Source organism: Artemia franciscana, chromosome 17 (genome assembly GCF_032884065.1).
Source record: "Artemia franciscana chromosome 17, ASM3288406v1, whole genome shotgun sequence".
NCBI classification, from domain to species: Eukaryota; Metazoa; Arthropoda; class Branchiopoda; order Anostraca; family Artemiidae; genus Artemia; species Artemia franciscana.
The window spans coordinates 41631681-41648615 of NC_088879.1; the positions used below are offsets into that span (position 1 = coordinate 41631681).

General features: G+C 34.6%; 1 protein-coding gene across 1 annotated transcript in view; it reads right to left on the minus strand.

The window, feature by feature from the left end:
- Window positions 1-1077: 1077 nt before the first annotated feature.
- The window catches only part of LOC136038247 (uncharacterized), a 106758-nt gene continuing 90900 nt past the window's right edge, over window positions 1078-16935 (minus strand). Inside the window, exons 7-10 of the mRNA XM_065721359.1 lie at window positions 15606-15753; window positions 13095-13189; window positions 7275-7435; window positions 1078-5152 (exon numbers count right to left, since the gene is read on the minus strand). Coding sequence (XP_065577431.1) covers window positions 5078-5152; window positions 7275-7435; window positions 13095-13189; window positions 15606-15753 — 479 coding nt within the window. The 3' untranslated portion in view covers window positions 1078-5077. The remainder of the gene's footprint in view (window positions 5153-7274; window positions 7436-13094; window positions 13190-15605; window positions 15754-16935) is intronic.

A 16935-nucleotide genomic window follows, 5' to 3' on the forward strand; every position in this document is an offset into this window, starting at 1 on the left:
TGTGTACGACCCAATTTTTTTGATCATTGTTGTATACGAATTATATTCGTAAGGGTAAAAAAGTACAATGCATACAAGAAGAGCAATTTTCAATCCGGAGGCATACAATAATAATCCTTTTAGGAGGGGGGGGGGGAGAAAAAATGTTTATAAAAATTTTCTTCTTTGAAAAAACATTCAAATCCCAGAAAGTGCAATATCAAACCCAATGACGGAACAAAATTAATAACGTGCGGTAACGGAAAATAAAAAAAGTTTTTCGAGTACTATTAATTTCAGTCAAAAAACTTTTTTTTTTATTTAATCCAAACAAAGTCAGGACTTTTGCATTTGCATTCATTACTTTGTGTTCTTTAGACGGGAATGGATGTAAATTTATTAAAACAGTTTAATAATTGGACGAAATTATTGAAATTATACGAAATATTAAATTATATGAATTGTAGAATATTGCAGAAAATATTGTAAAGCACTCGAAGGTTTTTTAGGAGGGGAAAGACAGAGGGTAGAAATATCAGGTGATTTCCCTCAGATTCAGTTTCCTAGTTTTTCCACCCTCTGACCGCATCAGATTCTTAAAAATATGCAAAATAGCTTAAAAAAATCAAACTTGCTTAAGTGTCTTATGATCAGGATCTAAGAGATGTTCAACATCTTTGTCTTAAGTAGCAGAAAACTCCTTCCTTCCACCATGAAACAGATGAGAAAGAAGAGAAAAATATAGGTTATGCTCTAGACAAGACTATTAAATCACAAGTAAGAAAGGGGCGTTAAACGTTCACAAATAAAACACCTGATAAAGATACACACATATATATATATAAATAGAAAATTTTATACGAATTACAGTCGTACAATGATTACAAGAAAGGAAAATAATTACAAGAAGAACGATTTCTAATTTCACGGCATACAACTATAGTCGCTTTGTTAGAGGGGGGGGGGGGCTAATTTTTATTGTTATTGTAGTATACGACTTATATTCTCAAGAGGAGAAAATACAATCATTACAAGAGGAACGATTTCTAATACAAAAGGCATACAATCACAGTCTTTGTTTAGAGGGGGGGGGGGGGGATTTAAAAAAATTAAAACAGTTTAATAATTGGACGAAATTATTCAAATTATGCGAAATTGTACGAAATATTAAAATTATATGAAATTGTAGAATATTGCAGAAAATATTGTAAAGCACTCGGAGGTTTTTTAGGAGGGGAAAGACAGAGGGTAGAAAACATCAGGTGATTTCCCTCAGATTCAGTCTCCTAGTTTTTCCACCCTCTGACCGCATCGGATTCTTCTAGACGTGCCTCTGCTTAAAAATATGCAAAAATGCAAATATGCAAAATGGCTTAAAAAAATCGAACGGCAAAAGAGAAAAAGTGAAATTAACAGTTCATTAAATCACAATTAAGAGAGATAAGTTAAACGTTCCAAAATCACAAATAAACAGCCGTCCTAGACAAGTGGTTGGCGCGCTGGGTTTGATCCTTTGTCCGAGGGGCACGTGTTTGATTCCTGGCGTGGTCGGTTATTTGAGAGGGGGCCAGTGGCGTGACTCTGTAAGCTCATTCAGAGTCGACTACGCTCTAAATCGGTACATCAAAAGGTGGAATTTTCAACGATATAAATTGTAATGAGAGCAGAAAGACCAACAGATACATTTTGGATTTTTCAAGTATCGTAAGTGATCAGTTGTTTGTACTATGGAAGTTTTTTTTAGGCCCATGGCAGCAATGATCTTGGTATTAGAATTTATAACAATTTACAACTAAGCAAAATGTAACTAAAAAAGAATTTGTAAGAAATTAAACCTTTGAAAAATCTTGACAATCCAACTAGGTATGGTAAAACAACTCATACACATCAACCATGGACGGTTTAACGCACCAAGGACGTTTTTTGTCCTCCTTGACCCATTGTATGCCTACATGGGCCTGAGAAAGCCTGATTTTCAAACATTATTCATTTGGTTGTTTCAAAATTATGAACTATATTGGGCAGCATCTTATTTTTGTCAGTATTGCGACGTTGAACCGTAAAAATGAAAAAGAAAAAATAGTTATTTAAATTTTATAATGCTTTCAGTCCGTGAAAATTCAAAAATTTATCCTACAATTCGTTGATTCCTAAAGACAACTTCGAAGGAAAGTTAAACTTTCTTAAACGGCTTGGCTTTAGCTTATTTTTGGCTGATTTGTTTTCTTTGTGGTTTCACAAAGTAAACATTTCCTTATTACCGTTACGGCCAGGACCGGATTTAAATCTTTGGCACCCCTAAGCCCAAGTGTTTTGGCACCCCTAGGCCCAAGCAATTCTTTTTCGGGGAGACACAGAGATTTATACGGAAATACCCAAAGATTCGTGGATAGTGGAAGCCGTGAACAGAAGGCAACTGATGAGCCAAAAGTAATGTGAAGTGATACCGAGCAAGAAAGAGGTGTATACCGAGGTTTCAGCTGCCGTTCTTGGGAGACATCTGACAGTTTATAAGCGGGCACGGAATTCCAGCGTCGTTTAGACTCTCCACTTTTCCTGATTATTTAAAAATAATCTTCTTCGATTTTCTGAATTCTAATTCTCCTACACAACATTGTTATTGTAACCGAATTGAACTATTATTTTTTAGAAACCATGAGCCCTTTAATTTTATTTCTTCTGCCCATGTAACAAATTGTAGCCATAGATGGGGGCAATTATCCACATGTGTAATTTTCTGTATGTAAATATCCCTGAATTAAATTTTAACTGTGTGCTGTTTTGTGGTTGCTATCTTCAAGGTACAATGTACTTCAATTGAGGCAAAAGCTTCGGCATTTGTAAGAAAAAAGTGCGGTGAATGGAAAATCCCATTACGCGGGCAATAAACAACCGACTAATTTTTACAAAGAGTTAATGATAAATAAGGTAATCAATCCTACTGAATTAATTAGTGAATTCTTTAGAGCCACTAGTCACCCCTTTTTAAATTCAATACAATTTCAAAGATATTGTGTGGACGTGACTTTGACTACTGTAAATCTAAAGCTGCAATATTATGGAACATAAGACAGGAGAAAAAAATGCATTTCGTTTCTTTTTTACTTTACCAGCACTAGAAGTGGAATTTGTCATCAACACGGAGCACCCGCAGATTTGATGAGGAGCTTGCTCCCAATGCAAATTAAGACAATTAAATACCATTACTGGAAGTTGCAGAATTGGAAGTATTCATTAGCAAGGAGCATCCAGATCCGACAAGGAGCTAATTTGTTATCCAACTTGTCGGATCTGACACCAGATCCGACAAGGAGCTAATCCGACAAGGATCTAATCCAAGAGTAAGTCAAGTTAATCAAAAGGCCAGTCGTAGAAGAAGTGGATAACGTGGATAGAAGAAGTGGAGAAGTGGATAACCATTAAAAAAGGAACATTCATGAATCCGGCTTGGGATTAATTTGTTCCAGATGGAAATTATATTATTTTAAGACGAGTCATAGAATAAGTAACAATCACTATTACCAAGGAGTACCTAAAAGCCTGATGAGAGGCTGATATGCTGTGAATGTAAATTAAAGTATTTAAAGACCATTTATGGAAGATACCGAAGTTGTAGAAGTGTAGGTTACCATCAACAAGGAGTATCTAAAAGATCTGACAAGGAGCTACTTCTCTTCATGTGCAAATTAAGGTAATTAAAGAGAGGTTGTGGAAATAATGGAAGTTGTAGAAGTGGATGTCAGAATTAAAAAGGAGCGTCCACAGAACTGACAAGGAGCTAACTTGCTCCGAATACAAAACAAGATAATTAAAGACTGTGAAGGAAGTGGAAGTTGTAGAATTAGAAATTACCAATAGCGAGGAACATCCGCATCCAACAAGGAGCTGATTTTGTCGTAATACAAGTTAAGGTGATCAAAGACCAGTTGTGGAAGAAGTAGAAGCAGAAGTAGAAATTACCATTAACAAGGAAATTCCATAAATCTGACAAGCAACTGAAGTGGAATGGATAGTTTTTTGCTCTAAGTGAAAATTACGGTACTTAAAGACCATTTGTAGAAGAAACAGAAATCGTCATTAACAAGGACCATCCACAGACCCGATAAGGAGTTAGTATGCCTCGAGTGCAAATTAAAGTAACCGAGGACAAGCTGTGGAAGAAGTGGAAGTTGTAGAAGTGGAGGTCAGATTAACTAGGAACATCTGAAGATTCAACAATGAGCTAATTTGATGCTAGCGCAAATTAAGGTAATTAAAGAACAGTTATGGAAAAAGTGCAAGTTGTAGAAGTGAGAACGTTCAAAATGTCTAAACTTTTATACTTTTAAGTTTTTCGCCTTTAAACAGTTTAAATCTACGTCTGATCTATTGGAATTTATATGGTTTGTCGTCATTTTTTCTGTTCTGTCCGTTTTATTTGGTTTTTCCCATTTCTTACGTCATCGGGATTCGACTGATCCCTTCTTAATATTTAAAATTTTATTAACCAACAATTCCATTTAAACAATATTGCGTTTAGCTTTTGACTGCCATATAGTAGATGTCACTAGGGAGCCACCTATAGTAACCCCCTCCCCAAAAACCTTCCAATATTTAGCGTTTAAGAAAAACGGTGTTTTGGTGGTAGTTAGCAAATCGATAGTTAGGTGGTAGTTAGTTTGGTGGTAGTTAGCAAATCGATAGTTAGGTGGTAGTTAGCAAATCGATAACAGTGCTGGTGAAAAATTGGCATTTGAAAAATTTGGAGGAAGTACATAATCTTATTTTATAACATAGTTTAGGCATTGACAAAATACTAACAGATAAAGTAGATCCTAGTGTTAACAATCCACCCACTTCAACAAATTATCACATGATTTGCAAGTTTGATTAGATCTCATTACTTTAAAAGTAATATCAGAGGGTTAGTTTTGTGTTTATTTATGTGTTTATTACCACTGGTTTATTTATGGCAAAAAAGTTATATCGAGAGAAATAGAAAAAAAAAGAAAAAAAAATGAGAATAATAGGTTTACATCTCTATTTACATTAAAGCAAATAACCATTATATGGAATTCAAACATGATTACACACCCTTGAAATATGAATGAAAGCATAGTTAAAGTAAGTCAAGATCAGAGACATCTATTGCAAAATCCCAATCTAAACCAGCCGTACTACTGCCAATTGTACCCTAGAAAAATAAAACGTTTATTAGAAGAAAAACAGAGAAAAGATTATACACAACAGATTAAGTTTTGCTTTAAATAAAATTGCAAAAAACAGTCGCTTAGCCTGAAAAATCTTCGGTAGAGAAAAGTCAAATTCAACTTTTCTTAGTCCTGCTTTTAAATCCATTAACGAAAAAACTATATAAAAAAAAATACGAAAAAATAGACAGTCTACATATTCTGTTTCAAAATTTGGTAATAGAAAGCAGGAGTGGCTCCTAAATAAGTCGCCATCCAATTGTCCTAGGTTCATGAAACTTTCAAAGATGGATCTGAGGCCACGTTTAGATCAAAAACAGGTATTTTTCAAGTTATTAACTCCATATATCCCTTAAATATAATCCTTGAAAGATCCCCTGAAAACTAGTCGACGCGTCCTCAATTAAAAAAAAGAAGAAAAACAAAAATTAAATTTGGCTTAAAAGGTCGCCTAAGTCCTAGCACCAACCTTAAAAGGGCCTATGAAAAAGTAAAACTACGTTTTCTGTACAATAGAAAAATGAAAGTCTAGAGATGAACTGAAGACCCCAATTAGATCAAGAGCAGGAGTTTCTAAGTTCATAGCTCGACCCATTCCCAAAGATGATTTAACATTTGAAAGGTCTTATGAAAATTAGTCTACTGGTCTTAATAAAAAAAAAGATAAACAAAAGGAAACATCAAACTTAGCTTAGAAGGCGGCTTAAGTCCTAGCACTAACCTTACAAAGGCATCCGGTTCGACACAAGCAGAGCCTAGATGAATTTCCTTTTTTCAAAATACAAAGCTAAAGATAAGTTTTTCAAATAATATTAAATTCCTACACGTAGGGATGAAGGAGATAGAAACTTTAAAACACCTCCCCAATAGCCGAGTTTGGGCCATAGCAGGAGTGTACCTAGAGTAAAATCTGGGGGGAGGCCCAATGTGACAAGGGAAACACTGGGCAAAATCTTGGGAGTGCTCATTGTGACACAGGTGCCAATAATTGACCAATATGACCAATTTATTCTAAAATAAGAGTAAAAAAACCAAGGAATGAGGGCACCAGAAAAGGGCCATAAAACTATTCTCAAAAGTTTATAATGGGACAACTGGAGCGTGACCTAGCTACACCGAAATTTTTCTTATCATAATTAACATAAAAACAGTTTTTAAATAGCCCCGCTATTTATACACCTAAGGTACTTAAACCATGCACAATGCATTTCGTATCATATTTTGGAAATGGGAGTATACCTAAAGAATTTCAAAGACTCCTCGCTCGAACTGCATCTTCCAATTACAAGAGTATCTGCACAGGTCCATATTCGACATACGCCAACAGTGAGGCCGGATTTTTCGCCTGACATCGTCTACGCTAAGGCTTGCAATACCCTACCGCTTGAACTGAGAGGTAGAAGCTCCCTTGGTTCTTTCAAAAAGAGAATAAAAATTTATCTTGTTTTGAAATAGTTTAAATTTAATAAAGAATTGAAGTAGATAAGAGATTTTAGCCATTATTGAGTATTTTTTTGTGTGGGAATTGGAGTGGTATGCTCCTGGATGAAAAGGTGGGGACTTGTAAGGATGTTTTTGTTGGTAGGAGCCATGGATGTACTGAGAAATGGAGGGAGAGCCATAGCATGTATTTAGTTTTGAAGTGATAAGGGACTCAGCATGTATTTTTGCATAGAGAAGAGAGACTATGTATGTTATGACTGTTATAATTTTTTTTGTGTTAATAAGCCCGAGAACTGAACTTATCACCAACTGTAAACTTATATTAGCCTTATATGATATTTAGTCTAGACTTTAAGATAATATATATAATTACTTAAAAATTAGATCATACAATGTTTAAGTCATAGTCGGAACTACAGGAGAAATGGTAAAAACGCGAAAGAGAATAATTTCGCATTGATGGAGACAAAACAGGGTTTGTGGCCCTTCCAAATATGAGCCCCTTATGTGTATTTAGTATTACTAGACCTTTTCCCTTCAACCCTCTGACCTTTTACCCATAACTGACCCCTTGTGTAAGTACAAAATAATCCTTAAAAGAAATATTTAATTTTGAAGCATATTATAGAAAACCCATTAATAATATTAAAATTTGAAATTTACCTCAAAAAGACCAAGTGATCGTCCTGGAGAAACAGATGTCTCAGATGGCCCACCTGGCGAATCACGTGACTGAGATGATTTTGCACTTTGCAGACCACGTACAACTTTTCCAGTGTTGCCACTACCACTAGGCTGACCTTTTGATATTGATTTGTCAAAATCTAGAAAAATAATAACTGATTGACTGTTTTCTAAATGATAATCAAATTCGTTTAAACACTTATCAAACAGTTCGTGGTAAGGAACTGTAAGTATGAAGCTAGTCGGCCCAATAGTAACCGAATGTGTAAAAAAGGAGTTTTGATAAAAATCAACACATCAATTTTTATTCCGAACCTGTAAAATTTGACCTTACCCATCAAAAGCTACGAGTCTGGGGAAATTTGTCTGATTTCCGGAAAGGGGATGAAACACCCTAAAAAAGTCAAGCCGTCTTAATGAAAATCACATCACCAGATTCAGAATATCAGAAAACTCTACAGTAGAGGTTCTTATCTACGAAAACATGGAATGATATATTTTTTCCAGAACACAAATAAATTTATTTTTCAGATTACACAATCTGGATCAGATCAGATTACAATCCAAATTACAAATTTTCCAGATTACACAAATAAGTTTATTTGTCCGTTTGTTTTTTGTTGTTGCTATTTTTTCTCTCATGGTTAATCGTATCGAACCAACCGTCCTAGAAGATCAGCGAGGAGAGAGATCAGCCGTTTAGCTTAGCATAGTTGAAAGGTCAAAAGCCTCTAGAGAAGACATGCCCCCCCCCCCCAAAGCCCTTGAGGAAAGGGCTATAACTTATACCATTTACCCATTACATATAGTATTTGTTATTGGGACAGATTTTAATAGCTTATATATAAGATATTGCCCATACCTACGTTCTTCCTATAAATTCCACCATCTGAAAGTTCCAAATGGCAATAAAAACGGCACTTTTGGTTGCCATGTTTCAAGTGGGGCTAGTGGGCTACCAGAACTTTTTAGAGTGATGTTTAATGGTTCATTTGAAATCTATTGCTCATATCTACTTGATTTTTATCAATTTTACCATCTGTAAGTGCAATATAGCATTAAAACAACACTTTTGGTGTCACTTCTTAAATGGAAAATCTTGGAAGCATAAAACAGTATCGTTGTCATAATTATGGTCCAAAACCCTTGACTGGAAGTTTGCGAGAAAACCTCCCGTATGTTCCTCATCCAACTCCCCTAATAAGCTACGCAATTATGGTCCTAGAAAAACCAATAGATTCACTTACATGATTGGAGCTGTGACTGTTGGGATAGAGTATGATTTCATATCAGTGTGAAGCGATCAATTCCCGCTTGTGTATTTTTTTCAATCAAGGTCTTTGTCCCTTGTGTATGATTTTTTTTTCCAGATAATTCATTAAGGCATTTTTGTAAATGTGATGACTTATTTTTCAAACTTGTCCAGTATTTTTGTTCAAAAGCGAATAGAGATCACCCAGTTTTTGGTCTGCAACTGCATTCTTAGTATATCACTAAAGCTATACCCCAGCCAGTGGGGTATATCTTAGTTTTGACAGGATTTTTGGAGAAACTAAATCTCAGCTGGGGAGCAAACTGGAACCTGGGAAGGGCAGTTGCCCCCTCTTCCCCATATCAAATTACGTCCCTAATCCCAACCCCTTGCCACTTAGGGGTCGAGAAAGTGTAGTCATGTGGTTCTGAAGCCACTCCAAGTTGCACATTAAAAGAAGGGTTATTTATTATTGTGTTTACTTATTTAAATTACTTACTTATTTTTACTATTTCATAGATAGGATAAAACCATTTCTAGTGTACAGCCTATAGCGAAATTAGAGTAATAAAAACCTATATGCATTTTTTTTTGTGGTATCTTTTAGTTGTCAAGTTAGATCCAACATTTTTTTTTGTTTATTACTATTCTACACCTATGTGTCTAAATTTTTGTGCTGTTTAGCATGGTGAGGGGGGGGGAATTGATTTCTTAGTGTGTAGTTTAGTTTTAATATAGAAGAGCGCATGTTTTCTTGCCTGCTCTGCATGGCATTAAACTTATTTAAAAACCCAAACCCATGTTGGTTCCAATGTTGGAATAATCAGATAGTTTCTATACTACATTCCTGTTCTCTGTGCATAAACATGTTTTGTTTTGTATATTATAGATAATAATTTTTTTGTTGTAAACTTGACATTCTGAATAAATACTCAGCTAGTTCATATAAATATGGTTCAAGGTACATATTTATAGCATATTTACTCATACACCATATTTATTACATTATATTTATTATTCATTTATATATTTATATTTCTATACATAAATACATATAAATATGGTATAATACGGTTCAATTTCTGACAGTACAAGGGCAAGTAAAAAAATAAACAAAATTTGGTGATTGTTTCTTATTTTTTTTATTACAATGGACCTTCCAACATACAATAGATTTACAAGAGCCACGATTACTATGTTTTTTTCAATACAACCTCTTTCAAAGTCATATAACTTCTCTAGGTGATGTTTCAATCCTTTTCGACTATTTTTAAGCAAATATCCCATCAACCTTCTAAAAAGTAAAACTCCTGTGAAGGAGTGAAGGAGGTGAAGGAGGACTGTGAAGGAGGTAAAACTCCTTCACAGTCATAGACAACGGTTGCTAATATCTTGTTGACAAAAATTTTACCAATTAATTTAAATTAATAAATTAATTAATAAATTAATTAATTAATTAATAAAATTAATAAATTTTACCTTGTTGACAACAATTTTACCAAGAAAATTTTGTCAATGCCCCTCGTGTTATTGCATTTTGTAGTACCAAGAAGGTAAATTCGGCCCCAGGAGTCGGGATTGAATAGATAAATAGAAGATTGAAGACAATTTGAATAGAAATTCGAGCCTATGGACGGGCAAAGCTGTACAGGTCACCCATTAAAAATAAATAATATAATCGTCTTTGTTTCGAAATCAGATTATATGGTATAATTTCACACGAAAATTATACGGAAGTTAGGTAATATGGTAAAATACGGAAATTATGTTCAGGTTTTGAAAACCTTGAAAATCCTCTTTAGAAAAATGGATCTACAATATCAAGGAAATCGATGCACGATACCAATCTTAAAAGTTCATTCTTAGTGTATAGTTCATTTTTAATATAGAAAGCTCGAGAGCTAGATAGTCTCCGTGAAATGGAAAGCTGGCCTAACTTTTTCAAATTGCATAAAAATTATTATGTTCACTTCTTCATGAATTTTTCATGAGAAAGTCATACAATAAAGGTAATTTAGAGAGTCGATCAGTTCTGTGAGCCACTTGAAGATAACTGGAGACCAAAAATGATTCAAAGATTTATGGCCGACCACGTCCACAGAATTTCAAAGCAAGTGGGCGAACGTTTTGAATTAAAAACAGGCAAAGACAATAAGAAAAAAATCTGAGAGAGGTAAAGAGAGCGTATCAGTATCGGGTATATTGGGACCGCGCGTATCGGTGTCAGGCGTATTGGTATCGTTTTTTTTTATCATGGTTTTGTGCCTTCTATACGATTTTTTTTTTATAGTAAAAACAGGCAAAGATTAATTTAAATATCAAAGTTTTCTGAGGGAAGTAAAGAGCTAAGTTGAAAATTAAAACGAACATAAATTATTGCATCGCAACCTACCTAATATATAAATCGATAAAACTAGTGCAAATAAACCAACTGGTGATATTTCCCTACGTTCGTAGGAACATAGAAAACTAGTGTTTTACTGGGAACATTGTTGCTGGGAACATTGCTGCTGGGAACATTGCTCTGGACAGACTCAGGTTCATCTTGGTTTTATCATTTGGGTGGTTTTGTGGTGATGGGTATACATATTTGCTAATGAGAATGTTGTTCTGGACAGATTCCAGTTCACTTGATTTTACTACGTTGATAGCATCGCGGGGATCCAATCCTGAATAACCCCCTGAATAACCCTAATCCCTTGCTCCTGAGCGACCCTAGAGCAACCCTGTCAATTTGAATCTCTCAGAGATAATGCATGGAACAGTATCCACCAGTAAAAATACTATGTATTGTTAGCCTGTGGCAGAATTATTTGTGCATTAACAATGTGTTTGTACAATGCATGCATAAATCAGCGGGAAAATAATTTAAGGTAATTAATAATTTAAGGTAAGGGCAATGTAATAGGGTAATTTGAGTATCATCATAGAATTTGCTGATAGGAAGAAAACGAAAAATTAAAACATCAAGTTTGGTTTAGAGTCTACAAAACCAGTAAGCTATGCAAGGTGATAGGCTATTCATAGCCTATTGCGCATTTGTATTCATAGCCCATTGCACCACAAAGGATATGTTGCGTTTTTGGATAGTGACCTGGCTGAGCTAAAAAGGAAAAAGTTATTGCTTCTGACAATTTTTTTTTTTACTTCAAAATAGCTTGTCACAAATGGAAGTTGTAAAAGGAAATCGATGTTACCTAAAATTTCTTAGAAAACATGTAAGAAAGAACAAAAATACCAGTTCCAACCCATTTTGTGTATCTAGCAGCTCAAAACTAGGTAATTATAATGCTGCTCAGGCAAACAGCCCAGTATGCCGAGTCGCAATAATATAACTCAGACAGTAGGCTATGCAAGGTGGTAGGCTATTCATAGCCCATTGAACAACAAAGGACATGTTGCGTTTTCGGATAGTGACCTGGCTGAGCTAAAAAGAAAAAAGTTACAGCTTCTAACAATTTATTTTTTTACTTCAAAATAACTTGTCATAAATGGAAGCTGTATAAGGATGGATCCCATGTGTGCAGTCATTTTCCTATCACTGTTGCCTAAGCTTTCTTAGAAAACGTGTAAGAAAGAACAATAATACCAGTTCCAGACAAATTTCTGTGTATCTAGTAACTCAAAACTAGGTTATTATAGTGGTGCCCAGGCAAAGAGCCCAGTATGCTGAGTCAGAATAACATCGACTCGGACAGTAGGCTATGCAAGGTGGTTACCCGAATTTGAGTAAGTTTTGAGATAACTATTTTTTTTTTAGTCTATGACCCCTTTCTATGGGATATTTTAAACCTTACAATTAGGGAAGTCGTTGAGGTATGAAATTTAAAATAATTTTGTACCGAGGGTTCATTTAGTGACTTCGATACTATCAATTTTCAGTCAGTAGCACCCCATATGTCTTCTAAAATAGTACCCCTTATTAAAAATAGGTTTGAATTTGACTGAAGAATTTTATATGATTGGTTAGGTTTCTGTGTAGAGGCATAGTATAGCCCAGACTTCAGATACAGAAAAAAAATACCATTAGAATCTACATTCAATACCCGCTCTATATATAATAGTTGTTGCTATTGCAATCGAATATTCCATATATAATTCCAATTCTAATTCCATATTTTCTTACAATTACAGCCCGACTTTATCTGCTGTTAGATATAGCGGTTTTGATCCTCGTTACCTTTCGACGAACTCCAAAACAGTCTGATTTTTCTTGTACACAAAGCCCAGAAAAAAACATACATAACCCCTTCCACAGCCTAAGAAATATTTGACCTGGAGCAGTGATCAATCCCCGCCCTCTACGGCTTGTATACAGGATTAGATTAGAATATAGCACAGAAGATGCAAAAAAAAAAAAAAAAAAAAAAAAAAAAAAAAAAATCGAAACCACTGATGGCTTCATTAAAATTTCTACCACTGTTTTAGAATTTCTAAAACGTTCATTGACACAAGGTTCTTTGCTAAGGAGGGTATACGTAGATACGTATATAAGGATACGCACATAAGGAGGTAAGGAGGGTATAGTAGAATTGTCAATATATTACCTTTGTAATTGCTTGTTTCGTCCAAAGAAATCGAGTCGCAAGCAACCGAACTCAACATCGGATCTTGAACATCATCGAAAGCGTTACTTGGAGATCTAGTGAAATAAAGGAGAAAAAGAAGTCCCACAAAATTATTAAATCTAGTAAAGCAGAGGATACAATAAAATAATACAGAAAATAGAAGATTAAAAGGTATTTCTTGAGGTTTTCCCATAATTAACCACACTTAATATTGACTGATCAATAATACTGTTCTACTACTACTAACAACTCACTGCAGCACCAAGCCACATGTGACCAACTCAGCTACGCATGTTCCTTTTCCATCCCAATCTATTCAAAGATTCCCTCTTTACACCCTCCCAATAATTCCTATTTCCCTTAGATCTTTCCCCACGGCACCCTTCAACTTACCTCGGGGGCGACGTGATTTTCATTTCGCACCAACAAGAACGATATTCACCCTACTGTATTATCCTTGTTCAGAATTATCAGTCATAAACGATTATTTTTATCTTAACTATCTATTTTATCAATATATAACAAATATTTCTTTTTTATTTTCTATTGCTACTCCATTGAATTTTGCATGATTTTCTACTTCAGATTTATCCATCATTTCCAGTACTACATGTGTAACTTGCTTATCCGATATAATTTTTGTTATACAGTTACTCTTCCTGGTTTGTTTGTCCAAATTGGGTCATAATCATGTCAGTCCACAAAAATTTAGGTGGGGATGGGCAACTGTATTTGTCAAAATGTAAGTTGGTCAAATTTGTCATAACTTTGTGTGCCGAATTGTCGTATTTTCAGTTTTTCCAGTATGAATACAAATAAAGTAATTTCGAACAGAAATATTCCTTCCCTCCATTAAGGTATTTTTTAAAATCTAAGAGGGAAGGGGGTAAAAAAAAACAAGAAGGGCGCATGCCCCCAAACAATTGATACCACTGGTCAGCTCATTTTCCTTTACAGCATTGTCATTTTTCTCGAACTACTGCTAGTGTCTTTACTGCTCGCGTCTATAAAATTGTCTTTAGTAGTGGTTTCACATTGGCTATAATAGGTCAATCACGATGGTGTACTGGAGGTCCGTTATAATTTAAATTTGATTCTAATTGGTTGATTGTTTTTAGCTAACCATTTTATATTATTGCGTTAGGTAGGTTACATTACAAAGTAATGTGAAAACAGCATAAGCCTTTATATAGTTCCCACCCCCCTAAGAAGCAAAAACATGTCAGGCGATTCACAACTCCTTTAAAAGATAATTATTTTAACTTAATAGTCTAATTTATTAGAAAGAGCTACTTACCTAATTGATTAATGAACAATACTTGCTTTTTAACGTTTCTAAATTTGTTTTCACACTTGTATGTATATTTTACTGAAATCTATTAGCAAATAAATAATTCTTTCATTCACAAGTATTTAATTTTTGTACCTACTGAAACCTATTGTATATAAGATAAAAACACCCAGGTATAGGAAGGATGGTTACATTTATCTTAAATTGTTTTGAGCATCTACGGCTCACGAAGCTTCACAGGCCCAAGTGTAGCACAGGATAGAAAAGATATACATGCCACACGTTTTCCTAGATAACTTCGAATACCACACTGCGTTTCCATAACGAAAGTATAACAGTTCAAAACAGGAATGAAACCTTTTAATCAACAGTGAACAGATATAGAATTTTTAACTGGATATTTCGAACACAAATACAGTGTTCATAATCAGCAATAAAACTAAAAGACATTAATAAAAACAAACAATTTTTATTTGGGTATAAATTTTGTTAGAAACTGTTCGTTTTCTAAAGAAACGACATAACTAGTAGAAACAAAATGAAAAAAAAATTATTTATCATCTAATATTTGTTATTGTCTTTCCTTGAGAGGTTTCGATACAAACGACATAATCAAAAAAGAAAAAGTTGGACAACGAATTGTATTCTTGAATCCTCCCCCCTCCTGATAAATCATCTATCACCCCCCTTCAGGCTTGAATCTGTCGTATCTACAGTTGTAGATAGGATTCAAGGTATCAGGTTGGGTGAACCACCTAACTATTAGTTCCTTGAAGGGATCAGCGAGGAAATACTTTTAGATTTATCTAGGTTCAAAATATGAATTGTATGATCTTTTTGAACTTTTGAACTGTATGCTTAGCCTAGTACTTACAGTGTGAAGATAATCGTACCTCACACTAGGAATAAGAAGGGAATAAGAATTTTCCCTGAGTTTATCCCTAAGGACAAACACCTCTCTGATAATTAGCCAGATTAGAACCCTTGTCCCTCCCCCGCAAGAATTAATCAGTACTGCACAGATTTTCGAATCTCAGACTACCATAGGGAAAAATGAACCGTTTTAGTATCAAAAATTTCGGCTGCATACACCTGCTAGCTCCCTCCCTCCACATTTCAGAAATAATAATTGCTTTAAGATGGAATTAGACGTTTATTAAAGTTATAAGGGTTATTAGTTATACATGATTAAGACATACCTATTTTTTGATTTCAAATATTTTTGCTGATTCTTCAAGGTATCTTGAATTCTGTTCACCTGAACTTGTGAAAGGCGCTCCACTTTTACTACCCATTTACCGGATCGGCTGCGAAATTGCTTTTCAAAAGTACAGTCGCTCATAGAGCCTAAAAACAAATAGAGGATAAACAAAATATAATAAATAAAAATACATAATAAAGGATTTTTACCCCTTGTCTCAGGATTCTGCCGAAATTTTGGCAGTAAAATGACTAGTAAGTCAACAAAATCCATTGGCTTTTCATTCTAGCAAAACATTTTGGCTAGTGACGCCTCTGATAGCCACTAAACATACAGTAGATTAATTAAATTTAAAATTCTAAACGTTTTAGGCGATTCCAGGATTTCTGTGAAGTGCTTGCTCTCATACTGGTTTTTAATCCCAAATCTATTTTTCTGGGGGGTTTTCCTATGTAATTATTAAAAATAAAATAAAAATGAACTGAACTATCTGTGAACTGAACTAAACGACCCTCTCATATAAGGTCTGTGGATTATCATCAGAGTCTCCGGTTACAAATTTTTAATTAATTATTAAACACATTTTTTCCCTCAGCTATCTAGTCTGGGGTAATACTATTTTACTGACTATCTGGGCATTTTTGTAGGTAAAATTTTTCTGGGCTTGTGCAAGCCTAGACAGTCAAACCCAAGAAACAAATACAGACAGTCAACTAAATATTGATCAACCAATACTTCATTCATTTTTTGTTAGCCCAACTGTCTTAGCTTATAAATAGATTCAATCGCCTAACACTCTAGGCAGGCAGGCACTTTTAGGTTTTGGACGCTTTTGCAATTCACGACAACTTGTTGGTCAACTAACATTGAACTAAGTTTTTATTAGTGCAAATGTTTAGTTTGTGAATTGAATCCATCACCTTGCCTGAAACTCATTGGGCCCAGTTTGGCTTCGGACGCTTCTTTGCCTGCCATTCCGCGCAAATTAACAGTCCTGTGTCAATTTTAAATTCTTGGTCAACCTGCCCGAGACTCTTGGCTGGCTTTCTTTTGTAAAAGCTAACAAACAAGCATTGGTCCAATAAGAGAGTCATACTTACTCCCGCCATAACTGAATTTAAATAAGATATATTTATATTTCACAACTCCTCGTTGTGAACTCAATTTCACAACTATTTCACAACTCAAATCGTTGAAAAAGTTCAACGATTATCATCTCTGTTTATAGAAAACTTACTCATGAAATTTAACCTCATAGCCAGTTTGTTTGTAGAATTGAGAATACCCAATACTGATCCTTCATCACATTCATCATTTACAGGATATAC